Consider the following 15,773-nt stretch of genomic DNA (forward strand, 5'->3'; position numbering starts at 1 on the left):
AGCCCACGCTCACCTGGSTGCCCGCAGCCCGCACAGGCCGCGCTGCCCGCGTCCGTCACCAGGAGACGCCTGGCGGCCCCGGCATGTCCCGGCCTGCCCGGCCTGCCCAGCCACCGCCACAGCCCCTGGCAGCCTCCCCTGCTCCACCACCACCCAGCCACCGCCATGTCCCCTGCCAGCCTCCCCTGCTCCACCACCACCACCCAGCCCTCTCCATGACCACCCTGGCACAGGAACCTGCCCAGGACACCCCACCCCGCACAACCTCTCCCACCCCTCCTCCTCCAGAGGCTTCCTCTGGACAACGTCCTCCCCAAGCCTCCCTCCCCAGGCAACCCTCCTCTGTCTTACCCTGGGTCACTTCCTCACCTGGAAAACCTCTTTTTCCTAAATAACTTCCCCTGGGCCATCTCCTCCCTTGGCTATCTCTTTGCCTGGACCACCTCCTCCTGCCCCTCTTACTCCTGTAGGCCACCTCTCCTTGTCATCTCCCCTGCCTTCCCTCGGCCCTCTGTCCTCCTTAGGCCACCTCTCCTGGACCTCCTCTTCCTTCTGCCTTCCTTCTGTCTACGGCCATCTCCCAGCTCCTCTTCCCACTGCTGTTCCCAAGGATCTCACCTCCACCCACCAGGCTCTGTGTGTGCCGGGAGCTTGCACGACTCCGGGTTCATCCCTGCCTCGCCAGCTGCAGCTCCATGGACCAAGTGAGAACGACAGCACTGCACATTTTAAAACTCCCGAATCCAAGTTTTATTACTGTGTCAGAGAAGAGGAATCACTCACAAGATATTGTTCAAAAGAAATACATTCAACAGCATTTACAGTAGAATGACATTAAAATCCTCTGGAGGGAAAATAGAAAGACCAGGAGATGGTGCTCAGATTAAGTGTTGCCACTAAATGACCTCTGGAAGATACAACAGGTTTTTTTAAAATTAATCTAAAAAATGTGGGATTTCTTTTCTGGGGGTGTTCCAAGCACTCCCCTGGGCTCTGCTAAGCTGTGCAGTGTTTGTGATGGTGACTCTGGATGGATGCATTTACTGGAGGTAAATCCAAAAGGGCTTCTCAGCACCTCTGAATGTGGCAGGGCTGGGCACTGAGGKGCCAACCCTTCCTGAGCAACATTTCACTCCGCTTCTTCCTCAGCTGCAGGAACACAGGTATCCCCACGAAGGGACAGCCAGTGCAGGCATCTCCCACCTTTGCAAGCTCTTGGGATAATGCTTGTATTGACAAAATAAACAGGGAAAATAAGGCATTTTGAAAAGCTAGGCTGCCAGTCCATTTTATAAAACCGAATCAGACCTGGCCTGAATTCCAGGTGGAGAAGAACCTCTTCCACCTCTTCTGCTTCGGGCAGGAGAACTCTACACTTGATTTGGCGTAACAAACTAGAGTAGCATTAATGGAAGGGTTAGTGCAGAGCATCTSCCGTTGTCCCAGTTATGGGAACGGGGGCCTCCAAACGAGAAGATCTAAATGCCTTGGAGATGGGACATGACACAGCTCTCTCAGCAGGCTGGATCTCATCCGCTGAAAGCCATTAATGGAGCAATTTGGAAAACTTAAACACTTCACTGGCTTTCCTGAGCCACAGGCAAACCACAGGGAGAGGAGTGCTTAGAAAGGGTGATTTAGCCAGGCCCAACTGCCTACACCACCTGGCTCAGCATTTCAGAGACCCAGGGTGAGAGTCCCGAGCCTGCTGTCTACTGAGAGACCAAATTTCTAGGTGGGAATGATTCTTTTTCAAGAGAACACCTTATKTAGATGACCGCATGTGGCTCTGGAGCAAAATGTTACTTTTCTACTTAAGCAGTTACTCATTCACCATTACCGCTACATCCCTACCTCCGGGACGAGCCTAAGGAAATATATCGTACTCACACTACAAAAACTCAGACAGATGCTTCTGTCTTCATTATTTTTTTCATCTATTATGGACCATATAAATTTAAGCAAAATAATTTTATATATATTTTTATATATATATRTAAATTAGAAGCAAATAAATAAGATTAAAGGGTACATTGAAACCAGTGGGTATTGCCACTCCAATAGCCACTCACTACTGTTACATCATACGAGGTCTATATATACTGTACACATAGGTATGCTGTAAATAGCAGGTGCTGTAATGGAGGTGCTGTACGAGAAGGTGACCAAAAGGAGACTGATGGTTTAGGAACCTGATTGCATAAATGTCCCATGTGCAGCCTGGGTTTTCCAGTTACCATTGCCTCTAAGTTCATTATTGCTAATTATCTTCCAATGTGAATGTGACAGTCCAGCTTCAAGGGGCCTCTGACCCACGAGAGGGAGCAGTCAGTATGATATGATGTGGATCCAGAGAAGAAGACATCAACAATGAAATCCAGGGAGGCAAACAGAAGTGTCCAGGTCTCCTTGATGCTCTCTGACTCAGCAGGACTTRCCGTGCCTGTGATCTTCTGGGTCCTGCCACCTGCCTCCCTCCACTTCTGGATTTAGGGACCAGCTATTCCTGTGTGAATGCCATGTGTCCAAGAATCACTCACTCCTGCTCCTCACTGATCACTTGCAGGGCTTGTTCAGCTCTTCCTGGGGGGAATGGCAGATGTGGGACTTCCTCATCCATGTTCTCAAGCTGCTGCCAAGCAGCACTCATGAGAAGGCAAGGATAGAGGCAGGAGAGAGGCTCCTGGGCAGTCCGTGGTTCTTCCAGATGGTTACTGAGCTGAGTTCAGTCTGGCGTTTTCTCCTGAGACAGCCCCAGGGCTCTGAGGTGTTGGGAAGATTCCCCAAGAAAATGGGAACAGCAGAGGCACAGGGTYTGCTGTGCGGATCTCCCACTGCTCCAAGGAGGAAGCAAAGCCTCTGCCTGCAGCATCCAGGGCTCCAGGGTGAGAGGGATAATCTAGACTCAAAAACTCCTCCTTGCAGAGATATTACCATGGGGAAGAGAACTATCACACCCAGGGGAGGCTCAGAGCCTGGCCTTGCTGGCACCAGGCAGCAGAAGCCTTCCAGGAACTGGCCCTCAGCCCTGGAGTCTGTCACCAGGCGTGTCTGGGGACTAACGCACTGGAGAAGTCATCAAGATGTGAGTATAGACCCAGGACAAGGGGTTCCTGCCACAGAGCCACTGGCACCCACGCCTGTGCCAGCAACATGTGCAAGAACCCGCCAGCAGGCAGGCTGCCCCTTCCCACACCAGCTCTGCAGGAGATCCCTCTGCCCAAGCAAGCAGTGCCACCTTCTCCCTGCTTCTCACACCTCTCCCTCAGGATTTCCCTGCTGCCTGGTGTCAGCCACATCCCAACAGGGAAAGTGTCTGGCAAGTCCCTGCAGGAAGCTCCAGCCTTCTGCAGCCCCGGGCCCCGCTGCGGAGACGTGGGGCAGAGAGCGCTGGTATGGAGGCTCCAGTGTCACGGAGTGGATGCTGGTCTACAAGTTGCTCTCTGCTCTGTGCTCAAACATCTCCTCTGACCTCGCCAACGTAAGCTCGGTATCCCCTYGGCAAAACATTTTCCCGACCTAAACAAGAAGCTGTTTCCCCTTAGGATGCAGCTGCAGGAAAACCAAACCAAGCATGACCCCAATCACCCTTGCAAAGCATCGTGTTAACCTTAACCTTAACACCGTCGACTGATGGGAAACTGCTCAGTGTGCTTCTTGTTTTAAAAAAAGAGGGAAAAGAAAAAAGAAAAAAAAAAAAGAAAAAGGTCACCAGCTGAAAGGTCTTGATTGGTATTGCTGGGATCACAGGGCACGGCGGGACCTACTGAGAGGATCCAGGAGCAAGTGCCTCAGCCACAGTCCCTGGAGGCAGTTTTCTGAGCAGGGCTCAGAGAGTTGCTTGTGTCTTCAAAGGGACCTGAACCAGGAGCAGATTAAAAAAAAAAATCCATAAAGTCCACACACAAATGGTGAAAATAAAAATGTCAAAGGAAGAGCTCACACAAATGTACGGCATCCCCACAAAGCGAGCATCTTTGGAAGTCAACGTCTCAGCCAATAAAGCTGAGGCGCTGAGAGATATAGGCAGCAACTCCTGATAGCAATAAATAYGTCAGGCTAAAAATCAACCAGATTCATTGTGTCTTCATTCCTAATTAGTAGCTGAAAAAAACACCATTAAAAAAAAAAAAAAAGAAAGAAAAAAGAATGCTATTTATTAGTGCGTAAAAAAATAGGTTTGGAATCCCTGTTTAGATTTTCTCTTCAAAATTCTGTATGTACTGAGTCTCTGTATGTGTTTCTTTGCACTGTTACCTGACAGCAGGATGCTGCCAGCATGTCCTCATTGTCCCTCTGTCTATCCTGGTGAAGAGAGAAGCCTGGGGCTGGCCCCAGAGTGAGCAGAGCAGCTCAGAAGATGTCAGGGCACATACTCCAGTCCTGCTTGTCCTTGGCCTCCCAATATCCACCTTTGTAAACACAGATCAGCTCCCCCGTCATGGGATCCACCTTCCGCTCAAACCACAGTGGGATGTAGCCTTCATAGTCCTTGCCTGTGGAAGCAGAAAACTCAGGGTTAGGGGTGGTTTTACCTCTGCCATAACATTCTGCATAACTTCACCAGGGCCCCAAGCGATGCCATGCTCAGGGCATGGATCAGTGAAGGGTCTCTCCTCCATCCCAACGCTGAAGCCCTTTCAGCTTACCCAGTTCACTTGCTTTACCCTCAGCATGACAGCAATGGGCCCTGGGATCTTGATGCAGCTCTGATTATCCCGCCAACAGCCCAGAGCATCTCACCTTCCTCCAGGGCTTCCACAGCCTCAGCCTCCCGCCTCCGGCGCACGGCTCTCTGCTTCTCCTCGAGACGCTGCTTCTCCACGTTGGCCTCATCCCACCGGCCGCTCTCCATGAGCCGCTGGTCGGGTCTCAGCCGGCTGTCCGTGGGGGCCACTCTGTCCTCAGGCTCATTCAGGGTGAGGGCCAGGTCAGAGAAGAAATACATGTTCTCAGCGTTCTCCCTGGAACCACAGAGCCCAGATGAGGATATCAGAGACAGTGCTTACCTGAGCTGGAGCTCCCCCTTCATTCAAGTACTTGTCTCACATCCTAATCCTGTCAAAATTGCTTCTGCGAGTATTCTGGTCCCCTAAAACACATCCAGAAGGCCCTTTGGGGAGTCCTGTCTCCMACTACCTTATTGGAGATGCCAGCAATGCCTCTCCTGGACTAATCCTGCCACATGGCCTCCTCAGGGAGCACAGACACATAGTCCACGTGAAGAAGCTAAAAGCTGATGAGCTGACTATGGTGCCACGCGGCTAAAAATTAAAATAGCTTAATCCAAAAGATCTGTGATTGAAGGACAGGGTAGCTGAGTCCCGGAGGCCACACATAACGCTGGTGGCACCATGTGGAGATGCTTTCAACAGAGCACCTTCAGATCCAACTCAGGGACTGGTTGTCAGAGCTACCAGTGGTTGAAGGTGGTTTGGTGTTTGGTTTCTGGATGAAGCATCCAGGCAATGGGAACTAGCTGGAGTGCAGGACAGGAGCAGAGCAGCCCAGAACTACCAGTGCCCCTAACACAAAAAAGATCTGATTGAATTCTGATTGAATCCACTGGGGATGGGGGAGCTGTCATGATGTTTGTTTCTCTGGATTGGAGCTTTGGAGAGTTGTCTGCTCCCATGTTCTGACGTGCTACTTTGAATTTAACAAAGCCCAACACACCAAACCTAAGCTGGGTTGGGTGGGAGCAAGGCTGGATGAGGAAGGATGTGAGCAATCTGMTGAGATCAGGAATGTCAAGAGAGGGTTGGTCCCCAGGTTGGCTCAAGCAACCAGTGCAAAAGGATGGCCAACGAGTAGCCAGCAAAGCAAAGCAGCCAATGCATCTTCATCCCACGGTAGTGTCAGCAGCCAAGARAACCAAAACTCAAACCTACCCTGAGTCTCTGGTTACCCAAGTTAAAAGCCATGCGCAAAAGCCTCCCCAAGTTAAGGAGGACAGTAAGGAGTCAGAGCTGGTTCCAGTGCATTTGAACTGCTTGGCCATGGGCACCTCAACAGTGGCTTCACTGCCAGTCCRCAGTCAAACACCAAGCAAGTGAGGCCAAATCTAAAGTGCAGGGCCAAGCCCTGTCAATACGGTGAAGGTTTCTTTGTTCTGCAAAGCAGCACCCTGGTAGCTCAGTGGAGCACTTCTCCAGCTGTGCTTGTACTCACCTTCCCTCACAGAGACCACGCAATCTGCTCTCCTATCCTGGCACATGCTCAWAACCCAGAAAAAGCCAGACAGTCACCTAAATTCCACTCCCTTTCCACTGTTCCCAGGCCTCCAACAGAGCTGCCTTGCCAATAATCCCTTCCAGAGCCCTTCTCTCCCTTGGGATTGTCTGCACGTTACAGAACGATACCCTTACCCCGGCTCGTTTTGCCCATTGCTGTAACACGAGGGCACAGTTTAACAAGAGGAGCTCTGCAGCCCAGGCCCCACCACCCCACTTACGGAAGCGGGTATTTCTTCCACAGGAYCTTTGGAGACAGGGTCTGGTAGACCGTTTTCTGCTTGCCCTCTGAGCTGGTGCTGCCGTGGCTGCTCTGCACTATCTTGGAGCACTCCATCTTCTCATCCCATGTGCCAGACATGACGTAGTGGGCCTTACCATCAGCATCGGTCACCACTCCTGTCACCTGGCAGAAGGACAGGTGAAATTGCAGAGATGACTCTGGTGGCATTTGAAAGTCCCCATGGGGCAAGGAGACGGGCAGGGAGTCACAACACCCTCTGGGCAGCTCAAAGTAGCTGGACCCGGTCATTCAAGCAGAGCTGTAGCATCCTTGTACATTAGGAGCGAGATCAGCTGCCCTCAGCACAAGGAGAGCAAACCCCAYCCTGACGCAGCCCCTGCAGCTGGGTCTCCAACCCAACCCTTCCCAGGGCTCAAACACGGTCACTTGGCTAGTGCTGCAGTTCCGATCCAGAGCCAGAAGAGCCCAAACACAGGCTTGGGTGGACACGGTCTGGGTTCCCTCCCAGGCCCTGCTGGTGACCTCCCTCAGACAGACCTCCCACCTATGCTGGGTTCATCCTGCCATGCTAAGCCCCCACAAGCTCTGGCCTCGCTCAGAGAGAAGAGCCAGGCCTCGCCACGTGCAAGGCTGCTAGAACGAGCGGGGATATTTGGGGACACGTACCTTTCGGGGGACATCTCTGGAGAAGTAGCTGTAGGGGGTAAATTTCAGCTGGCATTTATCTTTTGACTTATGGTTAACAATCTCTATTTCACCAGACTAGATAAAAGACACAGAATCACAGGCAGTGAGAGACTTTGCAAGGAGACAAATGAGGCATTAGTTGTAGTTTGTGCAGATACAAATGAACACGAGCTGCAGCACTGCTTCTCTTCCCGACTCCAGGGGCTGGAGTAGTGTCATTGTGGACAGTGCCGTGGAAGGAGAGGGGACGCTGGCTGCTCCTGCCAGCCCCCATGGCTCCCCACGAGCCGCCTGCCCTGTTGGCAGGAGCAAAACCTGTCATGCATCAGATCTGGCCATGTATGGCCAGTTACACCACCCTGCTCCGTGGAGCTGCTGGCTTCAGAAGAGCCATCAGAAGCACTGAAAGCATTCCCACCACCTCGTTAGGGAAATACATCTTCCTATCATGGCAGAAACACTGCCTGGAAGTCAGGCAGGAAGGAAATGTCCTTCTAGTCCCTCTGCCCTTGTCCTGGAGCCAGGCAAGACCCAGACAGGGACCCCCAGCCACTAACCTGGTCAATCCAGAGCTTGCCCACGATGATGTTGTGGACGGTGGAGGTGACTTTCCTCCAGACGTAGTGGTTCCCGCTGGAGTGGAACTCGAGGTGGATGGCGCCTGCGGAGAGGGAAAACGCAGCGCTCAGCGTGGGAGGCAGGAGGGTGGCGCAGCTCCCCGGGGCACAGCGACACCACAGCACTGCCCTCGCCCACAGAGCCAGCCTGGGCCCCCACCTGCATCCCCATTGCCCAAACCTCCTCTCCACAGCTGTGAAGCAGCAGGAGGTTTCATGTCTTTGGGCTTGGTTTCTGCTCAGTGTTGCAAAACATGGCCTGCCCAGCAGGCATTTTAAAAGCAGGTTAGAAACTTGCTGCTTGGTTGACTGTTTAGTGCTATAAGACAGGTGAGGCACCCTCAGCGCCAGCATAGCTCTGGCATGGGTAGGACTAYTTATGACCAGCAGCATGAAGATCTGCTTGGGATGGAAAACAGCCTTTCTGGTGTGATGCTCTGCCTGCTTCTTATTACTTGGAATTCCCTCCCTGATGAAGGGAAAGAGACTGAGATGCTCTGGACAGCCCAGGCAGGGCCTCAGTTGCATGTGTGCTCACGGGATCAGCACGTGGGGATGCCCTYGTGAGCACTGCACAAGCAGGCCCAGCCAAAGCAAGCCCTCAAGTCACCTACCCAGTGGCATGATAGAGAGGTATTTGCCCCTGAATTTGCTGGCGATCGTGATTTCTTGCCACAACGTCCAGCCTCGCTTGGAATACACGTGATGGGCAGCGGCTGGGGGATGGTGGCTCACCTGGAAGAGAGAAGAAACAGCCTGTCAGGTCACACCAYCTCCAATCAGAGAGCAAGAGGCAGGAGCAGAGAGTCCCCCCAAGGCTTTCAGAGCATCAGCCCAAGGAGATGCTGGCTACAGGCCGGCTTTGGCCAGAGGATGCCATGAATCCTGACCACCCAAAGAAGACTACCTTAAGTCATATGGAAACACCACACCAAGCTCTCAGTCATGACTGGATGTCTCCAATGCCAGAGGAGCCACTAGCGTTACCATGGAACAAAGATCACCTTCTCCATCAGAAGGACCTCCCATGAAGTAGATTGGCTGCATATGCAGGTGCAGAAAATTACTGGCAGGTTTTTCCAAGGCTCATTATCAAAGCATCAGCTATAAAAAACCCTCAAATTCAGCAACTTTCTATCAGTGTGACAGTGCTGGACTGTGACCCCTGGAACAAGGCCCCACTCTCCAAGGATCTTGTTGAGGAAACAGGCAGGTGCTGAAACCTAGCCCAGATCCCTGGTGTAGCAGCATCTCTCCTGCCCACAGCAGCTCCCATTGCTTCTGCATGGAAAACCCCAGTGGGGCCACAGCTCCCCACATCTCCTGAGAAACACAGACCTGCCCAGCCAAGACTTTGCCCTCACGCCCACCAGCAAACCCATTGCAGCCAAGGCAGGGGATGCAAACACAGCTCTGCAGCACAACCTTCCTGACAGCTCTGGGGACCCTGCTCAAGTAGTGGCTCCGTGATGACCTGTAAGTGGACAGGGCTTGTCCTGCCCTGCCCTGGAGACAGTCACATTGGGAGAAGAACACAGGGCAGCCCCACAAACACTACACGAGATGCCAGACACTGCAGCCTGGCTCCGAAGAGCTCAAGGAGACAAGGGGGATGAGGGCAGCCCGCTTTGCAGCTGGGCTCCCTTTGCCCTTCCCAAAAGCACCAGTCCAACCCGCACAGCACGCTGGCGCCTTCACTTGCAGGAACCTCCAGACCCAGCAGCTGCGGTACTGTGTTAAGAGATGATTTGCACCAATGTAATTACAGCCTAAGTGCCTTGAGCAACTGGATTACAAACGTGAGCAGAACAAAAACCTCTCTGCTAAATCCCACTGTAACCAGCAGGGGAAAATCCTATTTGGGTAACTGGATTTCATTCACAAGATTATCAATACTTTGCTCAGCGTGTCCGAGGGCTGAGCAGCAGAGAGGCATGCCAAGGAAAATTAAGAGCACTAGAAACAACGTCCATCTGGCTCCACGGCCCCAGGCCCGGGAGCAGGACGCAGTGCAGCCCGTACTGAGGGTGGTGCTCGGCCAAGACTGCCCATAGCAAGAGGAACTGCCAACCCTGTGTAGGTGCAAACTCATGCAGTCTCTGAATTTGCCCTTTGAGATGTGTCCAGAGAGGGGATTTAAGGACTCAGCTTATGGATCAAAGGCTCCTGAGAGCTGTAACAGAACAGTTTCACCCCCGGTTGTATCAAACCTCAGTTTATGATGAGCTTTTTCTACACGTTTGTGGGAAAGGAATAGGATGGAGAAGGGAATTACGAGCTCCAAGGGCTGCTATATGAAAGCAATCAAAATCCACCTGTCCCCAAGGTGGCCAGAGCAGGAACACCAGAGGGGACTGAATTTTCCATTTTAATGTGTGCTTTGCACAAGGACCAACTCCACTCCTGCAATGATGAGGCTGATGGGTACAGAGAACCAGAGCTCATCATCCTGCCCTGGCCCTCAGAATGGATTTGGGTAGGAAAAGAGTGTCTTGAAACCGCACAACCTGGGGTCCACCAGTGACAACAAGGGCCCTGGGGAGCATCTGAGACCAAAACGTGTGTGCTAGTGATGAAAGAAGCATGGAAAAAGAGCTGGGAAAGGGCTGGAGATGTTATGTGATATGTGATTCACATATGTGACATGTGAACAATACTATGGGGGTGTCCTGCAGTTTCCTCACCACAGCCCGATGAGGACAGTAACTCCAAGCTGTTGTTATGCCCATGTCACACATGTGAAACCTGCTTCGGAGGCCAGGAAGACCAGGCTACAGGCCGTTTTCCCTGCCTCTTTTCCCTGTATTGAGCATCCTGGCACCATCATCTTGGCGCCCATCCCATAACTCAGCACCTAAACGCAACTTCCGAACACCGCGTTGTGCAGGGTCACAGCCCAGGGACAGGTGGCATTAAGGAGGTATTCAAGAATGTACAAAGCCAGAGAAGAAGCCACAGAAAACATGTCATCATTCGCCTCCTGATTGCTTTGGCTTTTTGCCCCACAGCCTGGAAAGCTGACTCCTCTCTCGATTTTGAGTTATTTAGATATCAGTCATTCATCTGCACTTCAATGTGACAGCAGAGGACACACATAGCTGTAGTCCATAACGCTCTGGTCAGCAGTGTCCTGGCTTGCTGCAGTGCCTGGCATGAGCTCCAGTGCCTGAGACAGGCCACATGGACATCACTGAGCATGGCAAGAGCGCTAAGCTGGCTGCACGCAGAGCTGGCCCAGGCTGACATGCAGCTTTGGATGGCACGAAGGGACAGCAGAGGCATGAAAGCATGAAATGTGGAGAATATCTACTAAAACACCTTTACTTTTGTCACTGCCATGTGGCCACATTTCCAGGAGAGCCTGCTCGCTCCTGGGCACGGCCCATGGCTTGTTCCTGTACCGGAGCTTTGCCTGCACCTACACATTGTGCTGGGGGCTGACGGCAGAGGGCAAACCCTGCTGCAGCTGCGGCCCCACACCGGCCTGGGAAGGTCTGGGACGTGGCCAAGGCGGGTGACGGGATGTCACTGTGCAGGGATGGCAGCCGTGGGCTGCATGCAGGGGAGGAGACGGGAGCAGTGCAGACACACAGGGCACTCTGCAGAGGTTGGGAAGCATGGAGCTCATCCCAGCCGCCTCCAGAAAACACCACACAGTCCAAAACAGCTGGAAGTGGATCCAAAATGCGGAGCTCTCGGAGGAGTGCAGCAGCCGGGGGGAAGACCCAGCATCTCCTGCTTGGAACCCCATGGGACGGGGAGCTCGGCACGGCTGGCAGGTATCTCGATTCAACTCCAGGCATCCTAGTGGCACCTGAGTACATGCACTGTGGCAAGGCTCAGCACAAGAGACTTAGACCAAATGCTGCAAGGGACAACCTGAGGAAAAAACACACTGCAGGCACCAGAGCATGGGAGATTGGGACCAGAGGGAGACACGCACCCCCACTGGCCTCACTGCTGCCTTGGCAGTCCTGCAATCTCAGCTGCAGTCTCTCACCCTCCACGAGGCTCAACATGTTCATCCCGCTGCTTACTGGCACTACCATCATGTGGGAGATCAGGGAGGACAAGCTCTGTCTAGCACAACTGGGCAGGAGAGCCTCAAATTCCTCCTGAGCAGAAAGCAGAGACAAACAAAGCAATGTCAGGGGAGCACGGAGGCGCTTGGACTTCTTCACTGCCTAGTCTTGTCTGGCCTGTCTGCACATCTGGCCACATCGTTAGCGCAGCCCAGCACAGCACATTTGGATTAGCAACAAAACCCTTTTTCCCCTAAGGAGCTCCATCTTCATGGTGCTCTGCCAGGGTACATCTTCCCTTTCCAATCAGAAATGCCCTCTGGCATTTTGGGCCAAGTCACCACAGGCAATGACACCTGGCACTCACCTCCTTATGTCCTTGGTGGATCATACAGGACACTCACTTCTCCTTGCTAGGGACTCTAAGCAAAGCTAAGTCACATTGCATTCATGGGGAGTGCTCTACAGCACAGGAGACCAACGCAAGCAAGGTGCTCCATCTCCAAAGCCAAAGGGGACCTGGTAGAGGGAGGCCCCAGCACCTGGAAGACGTAGCTTTCAGAGCACTGTCCCTAGCTCTGCAACAGCCAGCTCAGCAGAAATGTTGCTCGTTCCCAACAGCYGGGTCTGGGGAGCAGCTGGGACACCCTGGAATGGCAGGGGGCACCCGGCTCCCATCGAGARGTTGCTGGCCCCAGCTCCTGAGCACAGCTCAGGCCATCAGCTTGTCAGCTCAGAGCAGGCTGGCCTGGAAAAAGCAGCTCCAGGTATGCAAGGCACTGGGGCAGAACCACTCTCTTTCCCCCTTTCCTAGTCCCTGTTGTTCCGGTCTCAAAAGATCCTCCAGTTCCTCCAACCTCTTCTGCAGGCCTGGGCTATCACCCAACACTTGGCCAGTACTGTTCTCCATTTCCCTGCATTTTCCTCCCTTCTACTTTGGGCTCGCATTGGGCTCGGCATAGGTACCAGGCTGTGACAGAGCACGGCCTTGCCAAGCAGCTCCAGCTGGGCCTCAGCACGCCCCAGGCTGCGTGATGAAGGCATTTCTCACCTACTTTGACACTGAAGAATACCACTTGAAATCCGAAAGGAAACAACCTGGGCAGATTCCCATACTGTGAATCAATGAAGTGCAGCCCTGACTCACAGATCTTGCCCCGTGGGTCTCAGAGGGAGCTTTCTGCCTCTGCAGGTCTTGGACCTCTATCGGCCTTTGCAGAGGGATAGAGACTGGTGGTTTTGTCTGAAGTTTCTGAACTTGCCAAGTTGTGATACTCGCTCTGCTCCAGGGCTCCCAGCCCCAAGACAGCATGGAGATGACCCGGAGAACACGGACACCCCTACCAACGTTGTGTCCTGCCTGCCACATCCAGCAAAGGGTTACTGATGGCCCAGGAAGGCAGGATGGACCAGGCAATCGTGCTAAATGTTAACTTGTCAAGAATCAAATTTCTTCACAGGTGTCAACTGATTAAGCACTCCAGGTTTTTAATTAAGACCTGATGTTTGACTGATGCGTGTCAGATGAGCTCTGTGGTTAGAGCATGAGGATGCTAGAGATGCTCACGTTGTCCTCAAGCTCTGAAAGCAAAATCTTTTCAAGGCAACGTGGAAGAAGTAACACTTCAAGTCATGTGGCAGCCTGAAGAGATGCTGGGAGCAGGGAGGAACTGTGCAGCCACCACTCGCTGCTAGGAGGAAGCTCAAATAAGGAGTTTCTCCTTTCCACTCGAGCATTAAGGTTGTAGAGAAACCCCAGCCTCAGACCCAGCGGCCTAGAGACCTGATAGCATGAGAGGGCCTCTCTCCTTCCCATTTCCCCACGTCTCATGCTCTGTGACACTGGAGGACATGGCTCAGGTACCCACCACTCCTTCTGTCAATGCCAACAGCAAACTACTTGCTGTACTGGCCTTGCTCAGTGCGAGGAGACAGCCGTTCTTCAGGAAAGGGCTGCCCGGGGAAGACATGAAGAGTGGGACAGTGCTCCTGCCACCTGGCAGACGTCATCCTCATGCCTGCAGATTACAACTTACCTGCTCGCACAGGGACCGAAAGCCAAACTCGTCCAGCCGGTCAAGCTCGTAGGTTTCCCCCAGCAACGGGTTGAATGGCTTTGCCGTGCGGTGGACAGTCGTCGAGTAGGAAGACACGGAAAACGCAGCAACGAAGCACATCTGCTCCGTGGAGCTCTCGCACTTGACAGCTTTGTCCAACAGCTCGTGGTACTCCAGGTCCTCGGAGAGCCGCTGCAGCATGGAGAGCGGCTCGTTGAAGTTTACCTGGYGAGGTGAGAGGAGCGAGGTCAGGTGCAGGGCTACGCCAAGCAGGACCTGCTAGAGCACATCTCCTTCCAAAGCCCGCTGCGGGAGAGGCGGCGGGAGAGCAGGGCCCCGCTCTGCCACGGCAGCTCCCAGCACACGCGCTGCCTCGACGGCTTCATCTGCACAGCATTAACCAAGGACRAGCAACTCGTGCTCTGCCGCGCTCCCTGAACCGTGCCGCGAGCTGCCCAGCTGGGCTGAGCCGGGAACAGCCGGAGCCGGGAGCTGGCGGCCCCGGGAGCGCGGCAGATAACGTCAGCGGTCACGCGCGCCGGCACGCTCCGCTCCGAGCTGCAGCGGCAGCRCCGGCTCCCAGCGCGAGGCTCGGCAGCCAGCGCGGCCCCTCCTGCCCGCCGGAGCAGCCGTGGGCCCGCAGCTCCGGGACGCTCTGGCTCCGCTCAGAGCAGCGCCCGTGTTCCTCCTTCTGTGGAGCCCTCCAGCCGTGACTGCAGCAGCTGCTAGAGAGCATCCCCTACCCAGGCAGGTGCAGGGCAAGGCCCGCTGCGCTGCTCCCGGGTTCACCTCCACCTCCTCCAGGCACACAAGCCCTCCCACACATTCCTGCATGTCGGGAGACCCTCGAAAACCCCTCGCAGAGCCACAGAGCGGGACATCAGTCCTCTCTTGCGTCTGCCCGGTGCGATACTGCAGCGTGGCCGAGGAGCCCCAGGCACATCCATGCACCCTCGAGACTCCACATCTCACCCTCRATCCTTGCTGGCCTCACAGCGACAGCCCTTGGGTTGTAACGGGTCTAACCTTGTGTGGCTGCTAAGCACAAGCTTGGGGCAAAAACAGTGTTTTCCACCACACGAGTGGAATAACATCTGCCCAGAAACAATCTGAAATGGTCGCTTTACATTCAGCTTGGAACAGCAAAACTATTTGAGTACAAGCAGATGTTTGGGAGATGACTGGAGAACTATTTTTCCACGGAAGCCAAGTGACATATTGTACAGTAAGAAAAATTAAAGCAGAACATTGCAGCCTAGGATTTGGCCTATAAGGACTAAAGCTCTGAGACCATCCAAGAAAAAAGAGGAGCTACGTAGAAAGGGCAGCAGTGCATCCACAGCAGAGCAAAGCACCACCAACGTGAGCTAACGGCCAGAAGAAACCCAGGCAAAGGAGTCCGTTTGAAGGAGCAGCACAAGAACGAAGCCAGCAGCCATGTCCTCTCCATCAGTGACCAAGTCTTGCCACGGAGGACTAGGGATTCACCCACCAAGAACTATGGATTCACTCACCACGAGTCCAAAATCCTCATGCTCTTTTACTCCATTGCACTGCTGCAGAATCGCTCACGCACCATCAGGATTAAGCGGTGTGCAAGCTGCTCACACATGCCATGCCTTCTACCCACAGTGTCCCTTGGGAGAGGACGGGATCTCAAAGACATCCCTTAAAGGCCATAAATAGCTACATCGCCCAGAAGGAGAAACTCCTGTTATCTCGCCGCCTGTGATCCCAGTCCACAGAATGCAGAAGGGCCTCGACAACATTTTATACTATATATAACTAGCCTAATTTTCAAGCAGCTCTTCCCGAGGTGGCTGCTCTGCCTCCTCCCCATCCCTCCCGTTAACTGCAGCGTCAACTGCAGCCTGTCTTAGGCAGCTCCGCTTCAATTCACAGAGCTGCCAGTT

General features: G+C 53.6%; 1 protein-coding gene across 1 annotated transcript in view; it reads right to left on the reverse strand.

Annotated features, from left to right (window-relative positions):
• Window positions 1-4,131: 4,131 nt before the first annotated feature.
• The window catches only part of OSBP2 (oxysterol binding protein 2), a 113,261-nt gene continuing 101,619 nt past the window's right edge, over window positions 4,132-15,773 (reverse strand). The window contains exons 8-14 of the mRNA XM_026040180.1: window positions 13,840-14,085; window positions 8,396-8,516; window positions 7,722-7,825; window positions 7,144-7,239; window positions 6,455-6,639; window positions 4,744-4,964; window positions 4,132-4,496 (exon numbers count right to left, since the gene is read on the reverse strand). Coding sequence (XP_025895965.1) covers window positions 4,354-4,496; window positions 4,744-4,964; window positions 6,455-6,639; window positions 7,144-7,239; window positions 7,722-7,825; window positions 8,396-8,516; window positions 13,840-14,085 — 1,116 coding nt within the window. The 3' untranslated portion in view covers window positions 4,132-4,353. The remainder of the gene's footprint in view (window positions 4,497-4,743; window positions 4,965-6,454; window positions 6,640-7,143; window positions 7,240-7,721; window positions 7,826-8,395; window positions 8,517-13,839; window positions 14,086-15,773) is intronic.

The sequence above is a fragment of the Nothoprocta perdicaria genome, unplaced genomic scaffold (genome assembly GCF_003342845.1).
Source record: "Nothoprocta perdicaria isolate Ctin4 unplaced genomic scaffold, notPer1 scaffold_250, whole genome shotgun sequence".
In the NCBI taxonomy this organism is placed as follows: Eukaryota; Metazoa; Chordata; class Aves; order Tinamiformes; family Tinamidae; genus Nothoprocta; species Nothoprocta perdicaria.